This window comes from Nothoprocta perdicaria, unplaced genomic scaffold, assembly GCF_003342845.1.
Source record: "Nothoprocta perdicaria isolate Ctin4 unplaced genomic scaffold, notPer1 scaffold_117, whole genome shotgun sequence".
Classification (NCBI taxonomy): Eukaryota; Metazoa; Chordata; class Aves; order Tinamiformes; family Tinamidae; genus Nothoprocta; species Nothoprocta perdicaria.
Window position 1 is genome coordinate 1,203,673 of NW_020454283.1, and position 20,479 is coordinate 1,224,151.

The window sequence follows — 20,479 nt, forward strand, 5'->3', positions numbered from 1 at the left end:
CCCTCATCCCTCTTTGCCACCATCCCACACCCCCGCCGGCCCCGCACCTCCCCACCTGCATCCCGCATCCCCACCTGCATCCTGCCTGGATCTCGCCCTGCATCCCCCCCCTACCCGCCCCTCCCTCCCTGCCCGCATCCCGGCTCCCGGGGACCGGCCCCTTCCCGCCGCATCCCGCCTCCCCCAGCCCGTCCGGGCGCCTCTCCCCGCGGCCTCGCGGCGGCCGCAGGGTTAACAGCCCCGGCGCGGGGCGGGGGCCGGGGGCGGCGGCAGCGCCGCGCTCTCCTGCCTCGCTGCCACAAAGCGGCTTAGAGGCGGCCGCGCGGCCGCGCAGCCGGGATTAACCCCGGGATTAAGGGGGCCGGGGGGGCGGCCGAGCCGCGCTGCAGCAGCCCCGGCACCGCGGGGCCCCCCCGGGGTGCGGAGCAGCCCCGGCACCGCCGAATCCCCCCGCGTCGGGCACCGCGGAGCATCCCTGGGACCGCGGAGCATCCCTGATACCGCAGAGCACCCCCAGGACCGCGGAGCATCCTCCAGTACTGAGGAGCATCCTACAGCACTGCGGAGCATCCCCGGGTCTGCGGAGCATCCCTCGTACCGGGGAGCATCCCCAGTACTGCAGAGCATCCCCTGGTACCACACAGCATCCCCCAGCACCACGGAGCATCCCCCAGTACCACGGAACATCGCAGGTACCACGGAGCGTCCTCGGCACCGTGGAGCATCCTCCGGTACCACAGAGCTTCCTCGCGACACCCATTCCCTCCTGGAACCGCGGACCCCCCCGGGGTGCTGGAGCGATGCCGGGCGGCAGCACCGGGCGCTTCTAAGGTGCAAGAGGCTGTCCCCTCGGCGCAGCCACTCGCCACAAGATGAGGGTCCTGCCCCTCATCCTGCTGCTCTGGGACCTGCTGGAGGCGGCACTGGGTGAGTGTCACCCCCCCAAACACCCTTTACCCCTCCATGGGTCGGGGTTGTTGGCACAATTCCCTGAAATTATTACGGGGGGGGGAGGAGGGTTAGGGGGGAACAGACACCCCAAGGTGGCTTGGAAAGCCCACTTGGAAACTGGGGGAGGAAAAATAAAGGATGGGGCTTGGAGGGGCTGTGTCTTTGGGTACCCTCTGTGTCCCCCTGGTTCTGTGGGTGCGGGGGGGGGGGGCACCTGTAATTGGGCATCTGCCCCGGAGCCGCTAATGAAGCACACGCTCCGGAGCCAGTAACGGACCCTGCCATCTTTCGGACTCCCGCGTAGGGGCCGGGAGGCAGGGTGAAAAGCTTGGGGGGCTGCTCACCCCCTTCCCCCACTGCCATCGCCTCGGGGACCCCCATCCCTTTTCCCTGCTGGGAAGCAGCTCCCTGTTGGGAGCAAGTCCCTGGAGGGCAGGGAACTCCTCACCGCCCCCATCCAGCCAGGGGCTTCGCGGTGGTCAAAAACACCCGAGAGCAGAAACTTTCGCCCCGTGTTTCCGAGGGACACRCTGTGCCCTGCGTGGGGACAGGGCTGCGGTGCCTCCTGGATCTGGGGGTACATGGGACCCCGCTCCTTTCCCTGCATGAAGGGCTGGATGAAGATGCAGGAGGTGGTTTCAGCCCAGGCTCTCTCTGCTTGCAGCCGAGCGCATCTTTCCTGTGTCCCCCCCCTCATTTTTAGGGCGCTGCTGTCCCCTCCCGCCCCCTCACACTCATCTGCTCCTTGCCAAACCCGGCTCCTGCATCTGTGGCACTGGCAGCAGGAGTGGGGCAGAGGGAACGAGAGGCTTTCTCCTCTTTTTCTTGCCAGCAGAGCAGGGAGAACCCGGACATGGGGGCGCCGGGACAACACAAAGGAGCCGATGCTGCAGCGAAGCAGCGCCGGGTTTGCTCCTTTCCATGGGCAAAACCGGGGCAAGGCAGGGGCCGGGGTTCCTTGTAGGCAGGCTCTGCCTGATGCTTTTTGCAAGGGGGGATTGCAAGATGCAACATCGGTCACAGCAAAGCTGATCCGYGTGGTTTTTTTCTTCTCTTCCCTCCATTGCGCCGTGTTTTTAAGGTCACGGGTGGATCGTTTTCAAGGTTCGCCGGCTTTCCRCGCCGCGGGCGAGCTCGCCGCAGCCGCCGCGCCGAGCGGCTCCCTCCGCTCCGCCTGCTTTGCCCAGCACCGGGGCTCCGTGTTGCAAATCCCTGTGGCGATCCCGAGGGGATCTCAGCCTTGCGCGCATCCCGAGCCAGCAGGGTCTGGAGGGGAGAGGTGCCAGCGAGCACCAGGATTTGTCCTTCTGAGACAAATAAGGCTCTTTTCACGCTCTCACCGTTAAAATCGAGCCCAGCGTAAGCTGCTTGACGTCTCCTATTGCAGCTGATGAAGAGATGCTCTTCCGAAACTCAGTGCTCCCTGCAAAGCATCCCCACCTCGAGCCCGGGGAGCCCCCGCTCCCTTCCAGCCCCTCTCAGTCGCTCCCTAAAYGAGTGACCTCAATTCAGCGGAGATCAGCAGATCCCCCCTGGGTTCTCCAGCCGAAAAGGTCAGATTCAGCTCAATCTGCTGAAATCTGCCCAGCCGCCGCCGCGGAGCTGCCCCGAATCCAGCCGGCTGCAGAGGGCAGATGGTTTCTCCTCGGCCCATGGCATTTCTGGCTGCATGGTCCGAGATCCGCCCGGGCGAGGGGGCATGCTGGTGCTGAGAGGGATGCAGGATCATGGACGGGTGCTGGACCGYAGAGGGATGCTGGACTACAGAGAGCAGCAGGACCACAGAGGGATGCTCACGCAGGGGAGGGATCCGGATCCCACTCAGTGCTTGGGAAAAGGCCAAAGGGAAGCAGAGCTGTGCATTCGGCTATGGGCTGAGCTAAGCGGGCTAAGGAGCTGGGGGTTGGGGCTGGAAAGGAAGGCGGGAGGTTGCCCGTTGTCTCCTGGTGCAGCAGTAACTCCTGCTTTTTGGAAAGCTGGCCAGCCCGCTCCGCAGTCAGGGAGCTATCCCCGCTAGCCGAGTTATTAGCTGGCTGGCGGGCTGAAACATATTCCCATAAGCCGCTCACCAGGCACTTTATTTTACGGCTGTGTAACATCAGAACGCTGTTTTGCAAGCATGAAAGGAGGGTGAAACGTGTCAGGTTTTGATCTCTGCGGGATATCTATGTAGCTGGCATCCGTGCAYTCCGCTTCGTGCTGCGCCCTCACCCTCGCGACACCCGGCTGCAGTCGGAAACCAGGGGAACCTCCAGGTGTTGCTCCTTGTTTAAAGCTCTCCAAGTAGTGTCTGCTGAGCATTGCCCTGGGCCTTCACTAGCCGGGGAGGAGGAGGAGGAGGCAGGAAGGAGGAGCGTGTGCCTCTGCCTGCCCYGTCACCCTCCCCGTCGGCACCGGAGCCGTGCGGATCTGCTCAGCATCTCCCGGCCACCTGCGCCAAGCTTCCCACTTCGGATCCRCGGAGCGTTTTTGCAGCCTTGGCTTCATCTCATGCCTTTCCAAGCCAATAACCATCTCCAGGGCACGGAAACTCTTGGGGATTCATTGAATCGTGGCTCATTGCCCACCATCCAGCTCTGGGCTGTGCATCCTCCTTGGATGTGCCTCCTCTTGCGGCGTCTCCGCGATGAGGCTGCGGAGGGAGCAGGCGATTCGGTTCCCACATCCCCACCTCGCCCTGATACGGGAGCGTGACAGGATCAAGGCAAAGGTTTCAGGGCTTCTCGCCTGCCCTTTTCCACCGTAGCAGTGGAAATGGCTTTTTCCGCCAGAAAAAAACCCTCATCGGAAAACGCTTGACCTGCTCTGGCCCTGCTCCACATGCCAAGCCTGCTGCGAGCTGCAGCGATGGAAAAGCACCCGGCACGGGCTGGGCTTGGGAGCGGGTTTTTACCCATAAAACCCAGCTGGGAACAAACCCTTCAGTCTGCTCCGGGCTTACAGGTCGTCCTGGGGAGCTGGAGCCGGGAGGCGGCAGCTGAGCCACCGCCTGTTGTCCCCTTGCCAGGTCGCTCTCTTTGCCCTTTTGTTTGCTYGTTCAGAGCAGCAGCTCTGAGCTTCAGCTCACGGCTGGAGCTCACAGAGGCTCCTTCCCGTTTTCCTCCCGCTCCGCCATCTCTTTCCTTAAAAAAGAAAATTGCCAGTCCCAGATTTGTTCTTGGTTCTGGGCTTCGCAATGTGACTATCATCATCGCCATCATTCACATGGGCGATGAGCAGTGAGGTGCCTGTTGGTATCAGGTTCCTGCCGTGTCTCTCTCTTGGTGGAGTTGCTGCTGTTTGGGAAGAGCTGGAGGATTCCTAGTGGTCATCTAGCCAAAAAGRACCAGTGGCATCAAGCATCTTAGGGAGGAGCATGTGGAGATCACCAAGAGAGGGAAGATCCAAGTTATASACTCTACATTAGATTTATTTCTACGCTATGGCCCTGTAGGGCCATAACCCTTGGCTTCAAGGAGGTCTGAGTAAGCACCTGTGACCAAAAAGGCAGCTCCCACTGGGAGATGTCATCTCCCCATCCCCTTGGGACACAGTGACACCAAGGACTGTGTCATGCGCAATGGCCTAAGGTGGTGGCCAACGCTGAGTTGTCTCTGGCTGGTACAGGTGGAGGACACCACCCTTCTCCTGCTCGCTGGTCCTTTAGAGGTGGGAAAGGACTGCTGCTTGGTGAGGAACAGGAACATGGGGAGAACACCCAGTCCCAGCAACCTGAACGCCTCCCTGGCCAGGGACATGAAAACACAAGGTCAGAAGACATGCTGGGGGGTCTGCACCCACAGAGCTTGCCTGAGTTCTCGCAGGAGGGTTTTCACACAGCTGGGTGTTGCGTGTGGCTTGGTGGGACCCTTCAAGTCCCTGGGCATGGGCAAGGTCTCTTCCTTGGACAAGCAGCCCTGGAGGTAGAGGCTACCAGTGTGTGGCATTGCCAAGACATCCCCAGCCTGCAGACCACACATTCTGCCTATTCTCATGAGCAAATCTCCATCTGCAAGAGCAAACCTTTGTAGCTGCAAGGGAAGGCGTCTCCGAGGACCGTCAGCGTTTGAAAACGGACCGGGGAGACAGGGATTTAGTTTCTCTTCYAACCATCCTCTGTATAATTTACAGTTTATATAATGCATTCGACAATATACTTCGGCGGGGAGGGGAGAGGGGATTAGTGGCAGTTATTTCATCTCYGCTCCGCCTCCCCTTGCTTGCAGATAAATCCTATCTGCCCAGGCCTGGGGAGCTGGGACCTGGAGACCCTGCCATGGGGAATGTGCCGGCCTTGTSCGTTTATTTGTACCTATTCATTTGGAAAGCCGTTTGAGTGATTTTAGGCCTTGATCCAGAGCATGGGAATGGCTAGGAGAGGTGCTGGTGTTTCCTGATAAGAGCAGGGCTGTGGGTGGCTGCGGTAGGGTTTGCTGTTCCTCAGGGCCACCGTGCTCGGGCATGTGCCTGGCCTCCAGACCAGCTCGCCCCAAGATGGGATTTCATGGTGTCGTCATTGGTGTGATGAGACCAACCAGCGTGGGGCCGTGTAGGCTGAGATCAAACTCTTGTTGGGAGAGAGTCTGGGGGTCTCTCGAAGCCGTTCAGGTGCAGGACAGACCCTGGAGGTGTCTGCAGATGGTGTGTTTGCCTTTGACATTGTCAAACGTTAAGAAGAGGAGGATGAGGGTGAAAGGGATGATTTACACCAGTAATTGCCCCAGTTGCAGGAGAGTCAGAGGGAGCCCAGGACCTACCTGAGTGGGATCTAATGGCCCTGAGAAGCAGGATCAAAGCCAGAGCAGTAGGAAACCACATTCTGGATGGGCAGCCACCAGGGAGAACCTGCTTCCATGTGCCCATGGACCAAAGCCATGGGGATATCTCAATATTGAAGTCTCTGCGAGCACATTGCTGCACGCTGCTACACATTGCTCTGGCCAAGGCCGCTCACATGGCAGGTCCTGCTTGGAAAGCAGCCATCACCTCCTCCTCCTCACAAGGGGACACAYGGTCAAGCCACGTCTACTAGAGAGGAGCACTTAATATAAATAATTAACAAGTGCTTACTCAGCGCTTAGGAGCTTGTAATTGGCAAGAGGAACACGCATCTTGAGCAGCCACCCCACCTGACAGGCTGGCTGTCCACCAAGCACTGTTCAATCTTCTCTTAACTCCTGAGGGCCATTGAACCTCGGGTTGCCAGCTGGAAATCGCTGCACTCCCCTGGTCCCTTCTTCTCCTTCCAAGTCCAGAGCGCCTTGGCTGCCTCTTCCCTTTCATAAAAGAACCTTTGGTCTGGCAAGGAAGGGCTTCTCCAGGTGGTCTAGAGGAGAACTTCTCCAGGTGGTCCAAGGAGAACCTTAATGGCCAATGATTGCAATTTAAAGCCCGGCTTTCCAACTAAGAGAAGCTCACTTAGCAAGGAGTTTCCCAGCCTGAATTCAGATTGGGATGGGCTCTTGAGGAGCAGGAGAGGATGCTTGGGATTCTCCGCATGTTGGTGGTCCCATGAGGAAAACGTCACCTCAGAGGAAGCGACATGTACTTTGCCAACCCTCTGCTGGCCATCATGGTCCCAGGATGTCAAGATCCCTCAAATCCTCTTTTCCCACTTCTTTCACAGCTTGAATGTCTGGAAAAGGTGCTGATGGAGGGTGAGGACATGCCAAAACTTCCCCTTTCCCACTCCTRCATCCAAGCGCCTGACGCCTTGCCAAGGGAGCGGCGACATCTCTGGGGATCTCCTCACACGAACCCCCCTCTTCTCCCACTGCTCAAAGCTCCCCGAGGTGGGAAAGAGACCCCAAACCCCTTAAAATGGGCAGGGCTTTTTCTGCACGGCAGCATCTGCCCTGGAGAGCGGAGAGCGGGAGACAACTGCACGGGAGACAACTCTATGTGTGTGTGTGTGTGTGTGTATATATATATATATGGATGTCTATATGTACCCTGGGGCCAGCAGGAGAGGGTTTATGGCTTGCAAATGGGCCACCAAAGCCGGCAGTCYCTGGAAAGCCACTGCAGAAAACCCAATGCCTCTTTTTATTCTTATTAATTCTATTTTCCTCGTCGTTCTCTTCCCAAGCTCCCAGCGGCTGGGCCAGGCTCGTGGAGCGAGTGGAGCAAAGCCTGCAGGAGGGGGAATATTACTCTCCGGATGCCACATTCCTGCATCCGGAGTGCCCTGGATTTGCTCTACACGGTTGCAGCAGGAGATCCTGCTGATGCACTGAAGGGAGGTGCAAAAGATGCTTTTTCCAGGCATTTTTTTTTGGGGAAAAGACCCCCAAATGGATGTCTGGCAGCRGGGAGGTTTCAGTATCGCCCTTGCCGATCAGTGGCGAGGAGCCAGGCGGGTGTCACTAGTCGGTTGTATCCGGACGCGGCCGGCAGAGAGGAAGGTATTAATTAGCGGCTGCTTCTCGACAGCGTGGAGATGGATGGGGATTAAGGTAGCAGCCACGTGCGGCTGTCACGGAGCCTCCGGTAAATCAGCATTACGCATCAGGGCTGCGCGAGGGAGATACGTTTTAATCTACTTAACGGAGCAAGCGAGCCCAGGGGTTTGGAACGTGYGAATCTGGGAGAAAAGGGTAGCCCCAAATTATTTCCCCAGTGCAAAGAAGAAGCAGAGCTATAGCGTGGAGGCAGGGGAGGTCTGAAGCATCTTTCCTGCCCTCTTTCATTATGGAAAATTGGCCCGTGTCTCTTTTCTCCATGTAAATGAAAAACTTGCAGCTGCGCTCGCTGTTTCCCTTGGAATGAAGCCGAAGCGGCGCGAAAACATCGTCCCCGAGCCGGGCATGTTTCCCAGGTACCAGAACACCCCACTGTGCTCAGTCTGCTCTCTGGATATCCGCGAATGCAACTAGGAGGGCTCGAGGACGGTGTTTGTGTCCCCAGAAGCAATCTGGCAGCTTGTGGTCCCTGCCTTCCAGGTGCAATGAGGATGCAGCATGGTGGCAGAGCACGGTGAGGTGCATCTTGCAAGGAGCATCCATGCAAGGAGCATCCATGCAAGGAGCATCCATGCAAGGAGCATCCATGCAAGGAGCACAGCAGTGAGCTGGATCTGTGCTAGGCTCATTTTTGCAAGGTGTTTTTGTGCTGAGGTGCATCCTGCAAGGTGCATTGCGGCAAGGTGCATCTGTGCAAGGCTCATCGTTGCAAGGAGCATCGTGGCGCGGGGCGTCCACGCAGGGCACGCCGTGACGTGGCGCATCGTGACAAGGCGCAGCCGCGCGAGGCGCATCCTGGCAAGGCGTTCGTCAGGCAGGCGCGCGCACCGCGCACAGCTCTCCCTGCGGCAAACTTCTCTCCGATCACCTCTAAACGCAGCACGTCTGTGAAAACAGAAGCATCTGGGGACTTTGCAGGGCGTGGGGCGATTGCAGCAAGCGGGCTCCAAACCACCTGGCTTGGGCTCCCCAGCCCACGCGAGCAATGATCCGAGGTGCAGAATGTAAGTGTTTCTGCCCGTTCATGCAAACCAGGGAGGTAAGAGGCCCATAATTAAATGTTTGCACTTTCCTCCTCTGCGGTGAGAAGGAAGATGAATTTTAATTACCGGATCTTAATTGTGTGGCCGGCCTGCTTAATATCCTCTTTACACAGGATTAATGCAATTTGCTCTTCCTCGCGGTGGGAGCCAGGCTTTCCCTCTCGTCCCTCTCATCCTGGCAAGTGGCAGAGAGAGCATATATATTTACTTATATATATATATATACTTATATATATAGCGAGTGCTTGCATAAAGCTTAAATTGCTTGGGTTTAGCTGCGTGGAAGGGCCAGGCAAGGAGAGAGTGGGCGTTTTAGGCGGCCGATTGCCCGCAGCGAGTCAAGCACATGCCAAGCTCGCCGGTCCATCGGGAACGAGCTTTCCCCTGCTGCCCCTTGATTTTATTTTGTTTTCCGCCGCGCAAGAGACCCAGCTCGTTCGGAAATGCAAAGCTGCCTCCATCTGTCGCATCCGATTTGCCTTTGCCGGCCTTCGACCTGGGTGAAAGCACCGATTCCTCCATGCGAAAAAAAAAACAGAGAGAGGCTCGCACAAAAAGCTCGCTGACAAACAAGGAGGAAAAACACCCCGGATCAGCAGATCGGGCCTCTCCAGCGCGGGACATGTTGGAGTTTTTCCCTTTTTTTTTCGCGGGGCCGTCCGCAGCGAGYGGGGAGAGGCAGCGGCGCATCGGAATTGCAAAGCGGCAGCATAAATAAAGCATCGGCGAGCACTTTTTGCTGCGCTCGCAGGAAAAAAAGGCAGCGGCCGCCGGCGTTTAATCTTTGATGAACAAGATGTCACGAAGCGCCGCGGCTTAGTGCCTCTCGGCGCAGGCTGTGGCTTTGCCTTGCGGGTCCCCCCTGCTCGGCGGTTTTGAAGGTGTTTCTGCCCGTTCCCCCACCTTTGGGTGCTCCTCAGGTGCTTTGCACCCGCTTGTTGCTGCTGCACCRTGCGAAACAGCACTGGGGGAATTATGCATGAGCCCCAATGATGAAAGCCGGGTTAAAAGGCTGCTTTAGGCTTCCCGTGTCGGTGCCTCCATGTCCTTTCTGTGCTCAGTGTTCAGCTTTCTGGAAGGGTCGGTGACAGGAGATGCATCGTCTTAAGAGCGGAAAATCCCAACATAGGGTCAGGCTTTACAGCAAGCCCAAGGGAACAGGGTGGCCACAACCAGGCCTAACTGCACGACACCGCTCCGATGGTTTTCCTGTCCCTACAATGGCATTTTCCCACGCTCATTTTCCCCCAGTGGGAGGGCATTTTCCCGGGACAGGAGGGTGTTTTCCCAGGACAGGAAGGTGTTTTCCCCCAGCAGGAGCATGGTCCCACATGAGCCAGGTCTTTTTCCGCCTTTTCCCACCTTTTTCCCACGGCCAGCGCAGGCTGCTTGGTGCRCAACCTGCCTCCCCGCTGGCAGCCACGCAGTTAATTGCAGGACCGTGTGTCACAACGTGCTGCTTTTATTAACATGTCACTCCTGATTTAAAAGGACATTTCATTTATTCATTTATCTCTCCCCACTTCTCTGTTTTCCTTTTTTTTTTTTTTTTTTAATAGACTTGCGAGAATTCCCAACACTTGCTACCCAAAACTCCCGGCATATGTTGCATGTAGGGGGTTATTTTCATTCCAAAAATATATTTTATCCCCAAACCAAGCCTTTCCCTCTGCCCCCTCAAAGGCTACCTCACGGTGAGCATCGAGCCGCTGCCGCCTGTGGTGGTGGGTGACTCCGTGATCCTGAAATGCAACTTCAAGACAGACGGCAGGATGCGCGAGATCGTCTGGTACCGGGTAAGGGCCGGGTTCCCACTCGCTGGGCACCCGAGGGACTTAAAATGCTGCTCTAGGATGGTTTGTGGACAACGAAATTGCACCAAGGAGCTGATTTGCAAGAGGAAAATCCCTTTTTGCAGCAGGGTAGCCCCCTCCCCAAATTATTTAAAAGGGGAAAGGGAGAGGGAAGCAAAAGAAAATGGAGGGATGGAATGATGGATGGATGGATGGATGGATGGATGGATGGACGGACGGACGGATGGACGGAGGGAGTGATGGATGGTTGAATGGAGCAATGGATAGATTGATAGATTGATGGAGTACTGGATGGGGGAGAGATGGAATGATGGACAGATAGATAGACAGATAGATAAATACATAGATATCCTAGGATATATGGACGTGCATGCAGCCCCACACCCRGGGAAAAAGGCCCAGATATTTGCTTGGTAGTATTTATGAAAATAATACTTGGCGGGCGTTTTCTGTGGCAGGTGACAGAAGGCGGCACCATCAGGCAGAAGATCTTCACCTTCGATGCCATGTTCTCCACCAACTCCTCGCACATGGAGAACTACCGCAAGCGGGAAGAGCTGGTCTACCGATCGACAGTGCGGTAAGCAGGGAGAAGCAGCCGCACTTGCCATGTCCCCGCCAAGCTCCCCCTTGCTCCCAGCATCCACACCTTGCTCCTCATCTCTTTTTGGCCTCTTTTGGCCTCTTTTCCCTTTCTCATGGCTATTTTCCCCTCTGTGGTTTCCATCCCGCTTGGCCATCTCTCTTTTCCTCTGAGTGCTTCTCTGGCTCACTGCTGATTGCTATTATATTTATGGCAAACTCACAAATATTCCATGAGGGGCTGAAAACTCATCACATCTCACTTGTTTCCCTGTTCTTTTTGGGTGAAAAAAAAAAMCTAATCAGGCATTATTGTGGTTCTTTAGCTCTGCCCGCTTCGATCACAGGAATACTTGCTGTAGAGGCAGAGTGAGTAATGAACATATCCCARGGCACGGGAATTGCTCCATCGATGACTACCCTGGAATTGGCCCAGTCCTCCCCGTCCCTTTCCTGTTAGGAAAAGCCTCCTCAGTAGAGAGAAGCAGAGATTTGAGGGATTGCACCGAATCTCTTAGTTCTTCCTCCAAGCTGCTTGGATCTGGGTCAAGGCAGGGCACAGGATTAGCATCGTGGCAGCAAAACGGCCGCGAATCCCGGAGAATCGGGGCTGGAATATAACTAAGTAATGGGCAGGATGGAGAGGTGCCCTTGGCGGTTCCCGCAGCCGGGCGCGGGAGCCGGGGAAGGGCTGTCAATGGTGCTCACCCTGCTCCACAGGCTCCCGGATGTGCGCATCTCCGACAGCGGCCCCTACGAGTGCCACGTGGGCATTTACGACCGAGCCTCGTGGGAGAAGGTGGTGCTGGCCTCCGCTAGGGTCCTCCTCAACGTGATGGGTGAGCGCGTCACAGGGGCTTGGGCTCGCTCTGCCCCCTCGGGGGGTTTTGCAGCCCCATAAGCCGAGGSTGCTCACGGCTTCGCTCTCCTTCCCGGCAGCGCCTCCGACGTCCATCTCGGTGGTGGCTGCTGACACGCCGGCGCCCTTCAGCCGCTACCAAGCRCAGAACTTCACCCTGGTGTGCGTGGTGGCCGGAGGCAAGCCTGCCCCACTGGTGAGCACCCYGGGCAGCGCGCAATGGGTGCAGTAGGTCAGTGCAGTGCSGTGATGCAAGCGTTGCAGCGCAGTKAGTTGGGTTGGTGCAGACCGGCACGAGAGGTGCAGCAGGTTGGGTTGTGGCAAACGGGGCACCATGTGGGCACGAGTAGTGTGGTGTGGCATTGGTGGGTCTGTGCAAGGGTTATGGTGTGCTGGGTTATGGTGGGTCTGTGCAAGGGTTATGGTGTGCGGTGTGCCAGGTTAGTGCAAGCAGAGCACTGGGTCAAGATGGTGCACTGGATTGAGTCAGGTCCGTGCAAACAGTGCATTAGCTCAAGTCAGTGAAAGCTTTGGGGTGAGTTGAGTTGTGTTGAGTTGTGTTGAGTTGTGTTGAGTTGTGTTGAGTTGTGTTGAGTTGTGTTGTGTGAGGTCAGCACAAACGGCCCAGGGCACTGGGTTGGTGTAAGTGGGGCAGTGGGTCGGGTCGGTGCAAGTGGCACGTTGGTTTGGTGCAGGGCAGCAGCACATTGGTTTGGGTTGGGTCGGGTCAGTGCAAACAGCACAGCAAGTTGGTTCAGTGCAAGTGGTGCAGTGGGCCAGGCCAGTGCAAATGGTGTGCTGAATTATTGCAAGCAGTGCCCAGGGTGAGCAGGGTCAGTGCAAGCAGTACCTTGAGTCGGTTTGGAAGGGTGCATTGGGTTGGGTTGGTGCAAGCAGCACAGCAGGTTGGGTCAATGCAAGCGGTGCACAGCACCGCATGGGTGCAGATGGCACAGAGGGTTGGGGAAAGCAGTGCAGCAGGTCAGGGCGGGCAGCGCGGAGGCTCTTCCTGGAGGGCTGTCATGGGTGTGCGGTGCTGTCCTCACCAAGCTCATCGTGCCCATCTCCCYTCCACTCAGGTGTACTTCAAGCGCGACGGGGAGCCCATTGAGGCGACGCCACTGCCAGAGCCACCGAGCAGCAGCAGCGGTGGCGGCGGTGCCGACAGCGACAGGGACTTGCTGGAGGGCCGGGCGCCCCGKAACCTGCTGCACCGCGATCTAGACGACACCAAGGTGCCAAAGCCKCTGTGGGCAGCCGAGGAGGAGGTGCAGGGCAGGCGGCCGCCCAGCACGCTGGAGCCGCCGCGGGGGCTGGCGGCTGAGCGGGGCCCTGCCACGGAGGCCATCCCCGAGACGGTGGTGAGCCGCGAGTTCCCGCGCTGGGTGCACGTCACCGAGCCCATCTACTACGTGCGGCACGCGCAGTTGCCCRTCAGCGACGGCACGGTGGAGGCGCGGGCCACGCTCACCTGGACCCTGAACCCCCAGATCGACAACGAGGCGCTCTTCAGCTGCGAGGTGAAGCACCCGGCGCTCTCCATGCCCATGCAGGCGGAGGTGACGCTTGGTAAGCCGGGGAGGGCAGGATGCAGCTGGTGCCACTGCCACCATCGGCGGTTGAGATCCCCTCGGGAGGGCTGGGTATATTTGGGGGGTCCATCAGTGGCAGAGAGCACTAAATTTGGGTGCATTAAGAGAGGCAGCACTCCACGTGCTCCCAGGGGGTTACTGGGGTGCAAGGGGTTAGTTTTGGGATGCTGGAGGTGTAAGAAGGGTATTAGCAAGGCAGGACTATTTGTAGTGAGGAGACTGGGTCCAGGTTCAGGCCTCGGTCTAGATTCAGATAGGAGTTTAGGTCTAGGTCTAGGTTTAGATGTGAGTTAATTGCAGGTCCAGATCCACTTCCAGGTCGGGCTCTAGGTCTAGGTCCAGGTCAACAGAGAACTGGGGCTCCAAAGATGGGAGAGGCATTTGGGGTTTTGCTGTCTGTGTTTGGTTTGTCTTTRCTCTGGTTTTCTGCAGGCCGGGGGGAGGTGATGGCCCCTTGTTAGTTATCTCCTTAGGGTGCGGTCATGGTGGCGATCTCCTGGACAGCTTCACATCTTGAGGGATCCTTCACCCTCATAGAGATGCCCYCTCCAATCATCCGTACATGGTCCCAGGAGAACGAAAGGAGCCTCCTATGGAAGCAGCGAGGCCAGATATGCTCCGAATCATAGACTTGTTGGCCATCACCACTTGACTTATTCCACCTGGAGGTGCTGGCAAGGGGCTAGGCCATCCCTGAACCCGGGCAKCCCATAGGACTGATGAGGCCCTAGCCATGATAGGGCACAAAGGAGTGAGGCCAGGCCAGCCCCATTGGCTCCCAGCATGGCCAGGGCCTGGAAAGGCAGAAAGTCCCCAGACAACCACGGTGGGGTTGGTGAATAGGGCAGTTTGCATGGGCAGAAAGTGGGACCCTGCAACCTACCCAACTGCCTTCACCACAGACTGGACAATCCTGTTAGGTAAGACTAGGCTGCTCAAGGCTTTCTCCCATGGAGTCTAATGGGGGAGAGGGCAGCATCTTGGCTTTGTCCCAGGGCACTCAACTACATCATCCTCACCAGGAGAGCTCCACCTCATTGGCTTTGGATGTGGTAACCAACTCCTCTCCTTGGGCTGCCTTGGGGGATCTTCAAATCCCGAGGAACCTGTAGGAGGGCAGGAGGTCCTGGCCCTAAAGGAGAACACTCCTAAAGGAGAACATCTGTTAACRCAGGACCTTTTCTAATGCACCAAGCTGAAAAACAAACATAGTCCTGTGTTTTGGACCCATGCAGCTTCCCACCTTGTGTAACCATCTCACTTGGCCAGGAGGTCCCACAGCCCAAGACCTCGACAAGGAGGGCTGCTGCCTGCATGCTGATAGTGAGACTGCATCTCCACCCACCAACTCTAAGGACCTTTTCCAGCACACGGCCACCCCCAAAATTAACCAAGTGCTGCACTTGGCACACACATCCAGCCAATTTCCAGATCCAAGACATTCATCAACTCCACCTTGGCACCTCCAAAAACCTACAGTAGAGAAGCTTGACCCATACTGTCCCCCCAGTTCAAGCATGGACACTGCCCTGCTCATCCCCTAAGATGCCTCCAGCCTATGTGTTCTTTCAGGAGGTCCTCACCATCCACACACACAATTTGGACACTGCCATAGGGAGTCCCCATCCCCTTGGGGATGCGTTGAGCCCTGCTGCTGCCTGGAAAGGGCAGAGCACATGTGCTGAACCCAACAGAAACCAGTTGCTTCTATCAAAAAAGAAAAGAGAGAGAGACACACATATAAATTTAGATACAGACCAGAGCATGGGCCAACCTTCTGCAGCCTGTCACAACAAAAGGCCTTGTGTGACATCCTGGCTGGTGGGCACCCTTCCTGATTGCCAACATCCAGCAACGTTTTTTTTTCCTGGCACTGAGTACTCCATGATGTGCTGGAGATGACCTCTGGTGAGGAGCAGGCAGAAGAGATGGATCCTGAAGCTGTAAAGGATGAAACAATTGGTGGTGGCAGYGCAGAGCACGTGGCCACATTGCAATGGGCAAGGAGACCCCCACCTCAACCAATATTTCTGAGCAAGGGATCTCAGTTAAGAAATATGTCATTGTCCACATAGGTCTCACCCAAGCCAAGGAGCACTTGCCAGCATCAGCCTGCAGGGCACTTGTCCATCAGTTGTTTGGACAACCATTAGCATGCCCATCAAAGTCAAAGCACCATCAATCTGGCCAAGGTCAACCCTGGGGAGCCATGCTGATGACTCTTCCCTSTTCTTGCAGTCGCTCCTAAGGGCCCGAAGATCACCATGACCCCAACAAGAGCCCGTGTCGGAGACACCGTGCGCATCCTGGTGCAGGGCTTTCAGGTGAGGTATCCCCATGGGCTGGYGTGGCGCTTGGTGCTCGGGCACGTCTCACAGCCGCCTCTCTCATGGGCTGCAGAATGAAGTCTTCCCTGAGCCGCTCTTCACCTGGACCCGAGTGGGCAGCAGGCTCCTGGACGGCAGTGCTGAGCACGATGGCAAGGAGCTGGTGCTGGAGCGGGTGCCAGCCGAGCTCAACGGCTCCATGTACCGCTGCACAGCACAGAACCCGCTGGGCTCCACAGACACCCACACCAGGCTCATCGTCTTCGGTAGGACCTTGGTGCTGTGGTGGGACCCCAGTTCACCAGGAGACCACAATGTACCTAGAAGGAGCTAGAGCATTCTGGCTGGATTCCCCACTAAATTGCGTTTTTGCCTTTTGTCTCCCATTAGAAAATCCCAATATTCCCAGAGGAACAGAGGACTCAGACGGTGAGTGCAATAGACAGAGATCACCCTGATCCATTCCACAGAGACAACCTCATGTGGAGATACATGGGGACATCCTTGCGTGGGGTCCCATGGGGACAACCTTGCATGGAGTCCCATGGTGACCACCTCACGTGGAGCTCCATGAGGACAACCTTGCATGGAGATCCATTGGGACAACCTGTGTGGAGCTCCATGGTGACAAGCTCACATGAAGCCCCACAGGGACAACCTCCTGGTGGCTCCTCCAACACCTTGACCCTTCTCTCCTTCCACCCAGGTTCAATCTCCAACCGCTGCAGCTTCCAGCTTGCTTTGGCACTCACCTTGACAGTGATCCTGGAGCTAACGTGAAGCTTTGCCTGCCTCCTCCTCCTCCTCTTCCTCCGCGTGGCTCCAGTGAGCATTCACGCCTCTGACAGTTGGTTCTCTCTTTTTTTTTTTTTTGGTTTATTTGTTTTGTTTTCATTTTTTTTCTATCATATTTACAGTCTCGGGCTTTTTCTGTCTGTGTCTCRGCTTCCTCAGCCAATTTAATTAAAAGGAAAAAACCAATCTCCTCCCTCCCCTTGGCAGCCCGCACTCAGTGTTTCGCCTCGCGCACAGACGTTTCCCCGGGGGTTGCAGGTGGGATCGCGGCACCCACCGCAGCCTCCTGCACCCGTGAAACCCCGTGTTGTGCTGTGCACACCAGCGTGGGGACATCCATCCATCCATCCATCCACCCATCCCGGAGGAYTGAGCCAGTGCTCACCGCCTTTCCCAAGAGCCGTGTGGGGCCGCAGCCTTGCAGCTGCGAGGCAGCCCGGCGCACGGCAGCCTCCATGCAAAACTGCCAGGAAAAAAATGAAAACGAGCCGTTTCCTACAGCTCCGGACACATTTGAAAGACAAAAAAAGGACGCCACCCATCCGCTCGTGTCCTTAGGGGAGGTGCCGGGCCAAAGGCAGGGCGCAAATACCTGGGAAAGCAGAGCCCAGTCCCGTGCCAAGAGGCAGCAGGAGCATCGCGGTGCGGTCGGCACCCGCTCCCAGGATTAGGATGCGGGTGGTGGGGCCTTCCCTGCCCTGCTCTGTCCTGCGTGGTGCAAGGGGAGATGCTTCAGCATCACCAGCGCTCCAGAGGATCCCACCCGCATCGGGAGCACTTGCGCAGGGAAGTAAGGCCCTGCGAGCCACTTTGCACCGTGACGCCAGGGAAAGGGGAATCCTCCAGAATCCATCAAATATCACAGCTTTAGTAAAATAAAGTGGCATTGCTAGAGGTTTCACAGCCGTGTACAGCTTCCAAGGGCCAGCTCACTGCAAACTCAGGCCCAAGTCTTTGCAGTCTAAAACGAGCATTTCGCCTGGGCCCGAGGTCGCACCCACGGGCCCTTTTAAACAGCAAAAGGAAGTGAGGGCAGGTGGCATCTCGGCTTGCTCCGGCTTTTGTGCTTCCTTGTGTTCTCCTGTTTACCTGCGGGATAAAGGCAGCCCTGTGCGCCCAGCCGGCAGCGGCGCCTTGTCGCCCGTCCCACCTTGCTCAAATATGCAAAGCTCTGCTGCGCTCCGAGGCACCTTGCCCGCGGCCTGCTGGATTCTCGGCACTCCTCCGTGCCCGCTCCGAGGAGGGGGAAGCAATGACGGGGCGGGCGAGCGCGGAGTGGCAGGCGAGCGTGCAGCTGGCCGGCAAGCTGGCGCTCTCGGCCGCGGCGCTGCTGCTGCTGGCGCTGGCGTATCGCTTCTGCAAGCCGCCACGGGCCGGCGCGAGCGGCCGGCGCCGAGGGCGCGGGGAGCCCCGTGGAAAGGCCCTGCAGGATGAGGCCGGCGCTGGGGAGGCGCCGCCGGGGCCGCGGCGCAGGCGGATGGCGGCCGAGCGGGACGGCGGCCAGGCGGGACGGGGTGCGCGGGCAGAGCGAAGGCTGCCGGCGGCTGAGGAGGAGGAAGGAGCGCGGGGCGGGCGGCCGCCCGGCCAAGCGGTTGGGCTGGCAGCGGCTGTGTGGAGCGAGCCTGGGTCATCCGGCGTCGCTGAGCAGGACACGGACACGCACGAATCCCCCTGCCCCGGCGGCAGGCTTGGGACGGGAATGCCATCTGCCTGCACGGGCAGTGATGGATGTGCCCAAAGTGCCGAGGAGGATTTGCCCGGGCACTGGCAGCCGGTGCGGGCGAACAGGGAAGGGACACAGACCTGCAGTGTCACCTCAAACCTGGAGCTCACCATGCGGGCGCGAGACGCAGCCTCCGACACCTCCTACTCCTTCTCCTCGGTTGCGAAGATCCAAGTGGAGGAGAGCTACATCCCCAAGAGGCAGGTCAAGGCCGGTGCCGGGCAGGYAGCCCTTGGACTCAAGGGGAAAGTCTACGACTACTTCGTCCAATCAACCTCCCAGTCGGTTTCCAAGAGGAGGTCTCACCCCTACATCCAACAGGGAATCACCCCACTCCCAAATACGGAGCAGGTCACCCCAGAGCAACAGGGCAAGGAGACGCAGCTCAACACGCAACATTCCCAAGCAGCAGCATTGGATTCGGAATCGCTGGACCACAGGAGAGCATCGGARCCCCCAGCTGACCGCCCTGCCTCTCCCATCCTCCCCGCACCGGTGGGAAGCTCCGTGGTTTCCTACAGGGAAGGGGCAGGAATGGGGACGGACCCACCAGAACCCTCCGGACACAAGGGCAGCATTCTCCACATCGTGGAGAATCCCCAGCTGCAGGTGCCTATGGGTGGCCTGGAGGTGGTGGCAGCCTCCGGCATGCCAGCGAGCCCCCAGCCCCCAGCCCCACGGCTCCAACCCCGGCTCGTGGCCAGCGCCAGCTTCTTCCAAAAGTCACCAGCCTTGGGGCCCGGCTCAGACATCCACCTGGACCTGGGCAATTGCTATGAGGTCCTCTGCATGGCCAAGGCACAGAGGCTGGGCCATCTCCAGGAGGCTGCCTACAAAGTCATGAGCGACAACTACCTGCAGGTGCTGAAGAGCCCTTCCATCTACGGTGGCCTCAACGCCGGCGAGAGAGAGCTCATCCTCCAGCAGAGGATGAAGGGCAAGAAACGCGTGGCCGTGGCAGACATCAGCACCCCAGAGCCGGGCCTCCACACCAGCAGGCTCTGCTACTACGACGACGCAGGTGACCGCTGGCATCACCTGTGCCACGTGCCGCCCGAGGCGGCGTCCCGCGGCAGCGCCGCGTGCAGCATGTTCAACTACCTCTTTGTGGTGGCCGGCTGCTCCAAGCGCGTCTTCTGCTACAACCCGCTGACCAACATCTGGCGGGAGATCTGCCCCTTGAACCAAGCGCGGCCCCACTGCAAGCTGGTGGCCCTGGACGGCTGTCTCTACGCCATCGGCGGCGAGTGTCTCTCCACCGTGGAGCGCTACGACCCGCGGCAGGACCGCTGGGCCTTCGCTGCCCCCCTGCCCAGCGACACCTTCGCTGTGGCCCACACGGCCACCGTGTGCGACGGGGAGGTCTACGTGACCGGGGGCACCTCGCGCTACCTGCTGCTCCGCTACGCTGCCTGCTCCGACACCTGGAAGGTGGGCCCGGCCGGCGGCAGCAAGGACCGGACCGCCGAGATGGTCGCCGCCGACGGCTTCGTCTACCGCTTCGACCTCAACCGCAACATGGGCATCGGCGTCTACCGCTGCAGCRCCAAGGCCAAGCTGTGGTACGAGTGTGCCACCTACGCCATGCCCTACCCCGCGTGCTTCCAGTGCGTGGCCGTGGGGCACCTGGTGCACTGCCTGGGCCGCCACTTCCACCTCCGCTTCCTGGCTGACAACGTCTCGCCCCGCTTCGGGGCCAAGGAGCTGCAGCCCTTCCCTGCGCCCCGTGGCAGCCTCCTGCCCGCCGTCCTGGTGCTGCCGGAGCCCCCCGGGGCGCAGACGCAGGTTTGAGTGGGGGTCTGGCATGGTCAGAGGGTGGAGGACACCTCTGGTGGCAGCTATGGACCCACTTCTTCCTCCCCGATACCATCCAAAACTGGTTGACCTAGCTGCAATGTTGAGGGCCGATGGGATGAAGGTGACCGGGAGCCACCAAGAAGCCAACGTGCTGGCCTGGGGCAAAGGCAATCAGGGTTCTTCACGCAGCCATCCAACCCAACCCCGGGGACACAAGGGAGAGTGAAGCAGGGGCTGGGTGGCCACGTTTGCTCAGAGCTGTTTGCATTAGGTGTGCCCATGCAGATGCAAAGAAAACAGCCCATCCCGGCACGCCACCCATCTGTCCGGGCGCCGGGACTGAAATGTCAGCCTGGGCACCGGCGTTGCCCAGCCTAGACCCCAGCACTGGCCCATCCTGGTGGTTCCACAGCCTCAGTGCCGCCGTTACGTGCCTCTCCTTGCCCACATGGAGGTGGTCATCACCRCGTCTACCTGCCTTGCAGGTCAGCTTGAATTCACCTCACCCCGTACAGGAGACCAGCACCGTTCCAAGGTGTCTGCTGTTGGCTTCTTA

At 58.4% G+C, this 20,479-nt stretch overlaps 2 protein-coding genes across 2 annotated transcripts; both read left to right on the forward strand.

Moving 5' to 3' along the window:
• Window positions 1–419: 419 nt before the first annotated feature.
• IGSF21 (immunoglobin superfamily member 21) lies at window positions 420–16,476 on the forward strand. The gene is made up of 10 exons (XM_026053617.1): window positions 420–927; window positions 10,118–10,230; window positions 10,707–10,828; window positions 11,551–11,669; window positions 11,770–11,885; window positions 12,769–13,258; window positions 15,520–15,605; window positions 15,682–15,874; window positions 15,999–16,037; window positions 16,315–16,476. The coding sequence occupies exons 1-10, from the start codon at window positions 873–875 to the stop codon at window positions 16,386–16,388; spliced, it is 1,407 nt and encodes a 468-aa protein (XP_025909402.1). The 5' UTR covers window positions 420–872; the 3' UTR covers window positions 16,389–16,476.
• A 1,179-nt stretch (window positions 16,477–17,655) lies between these two features.
• Window positions 17,656–19,917, forward strand: KLHDC7A (kelch domain containing 7A). Its single transcript, XM_026053571.1, has one exon. The coding sequence runs from the start codon at window positions 17,656–17,658 to the stop codon at window positions 19,915–19,917; it is 2,262 nt and encodes a 753-aa protein (XP_025909356.1).
• Window positions 19,918–20,479: the final 562 nt, after the last annotated feature.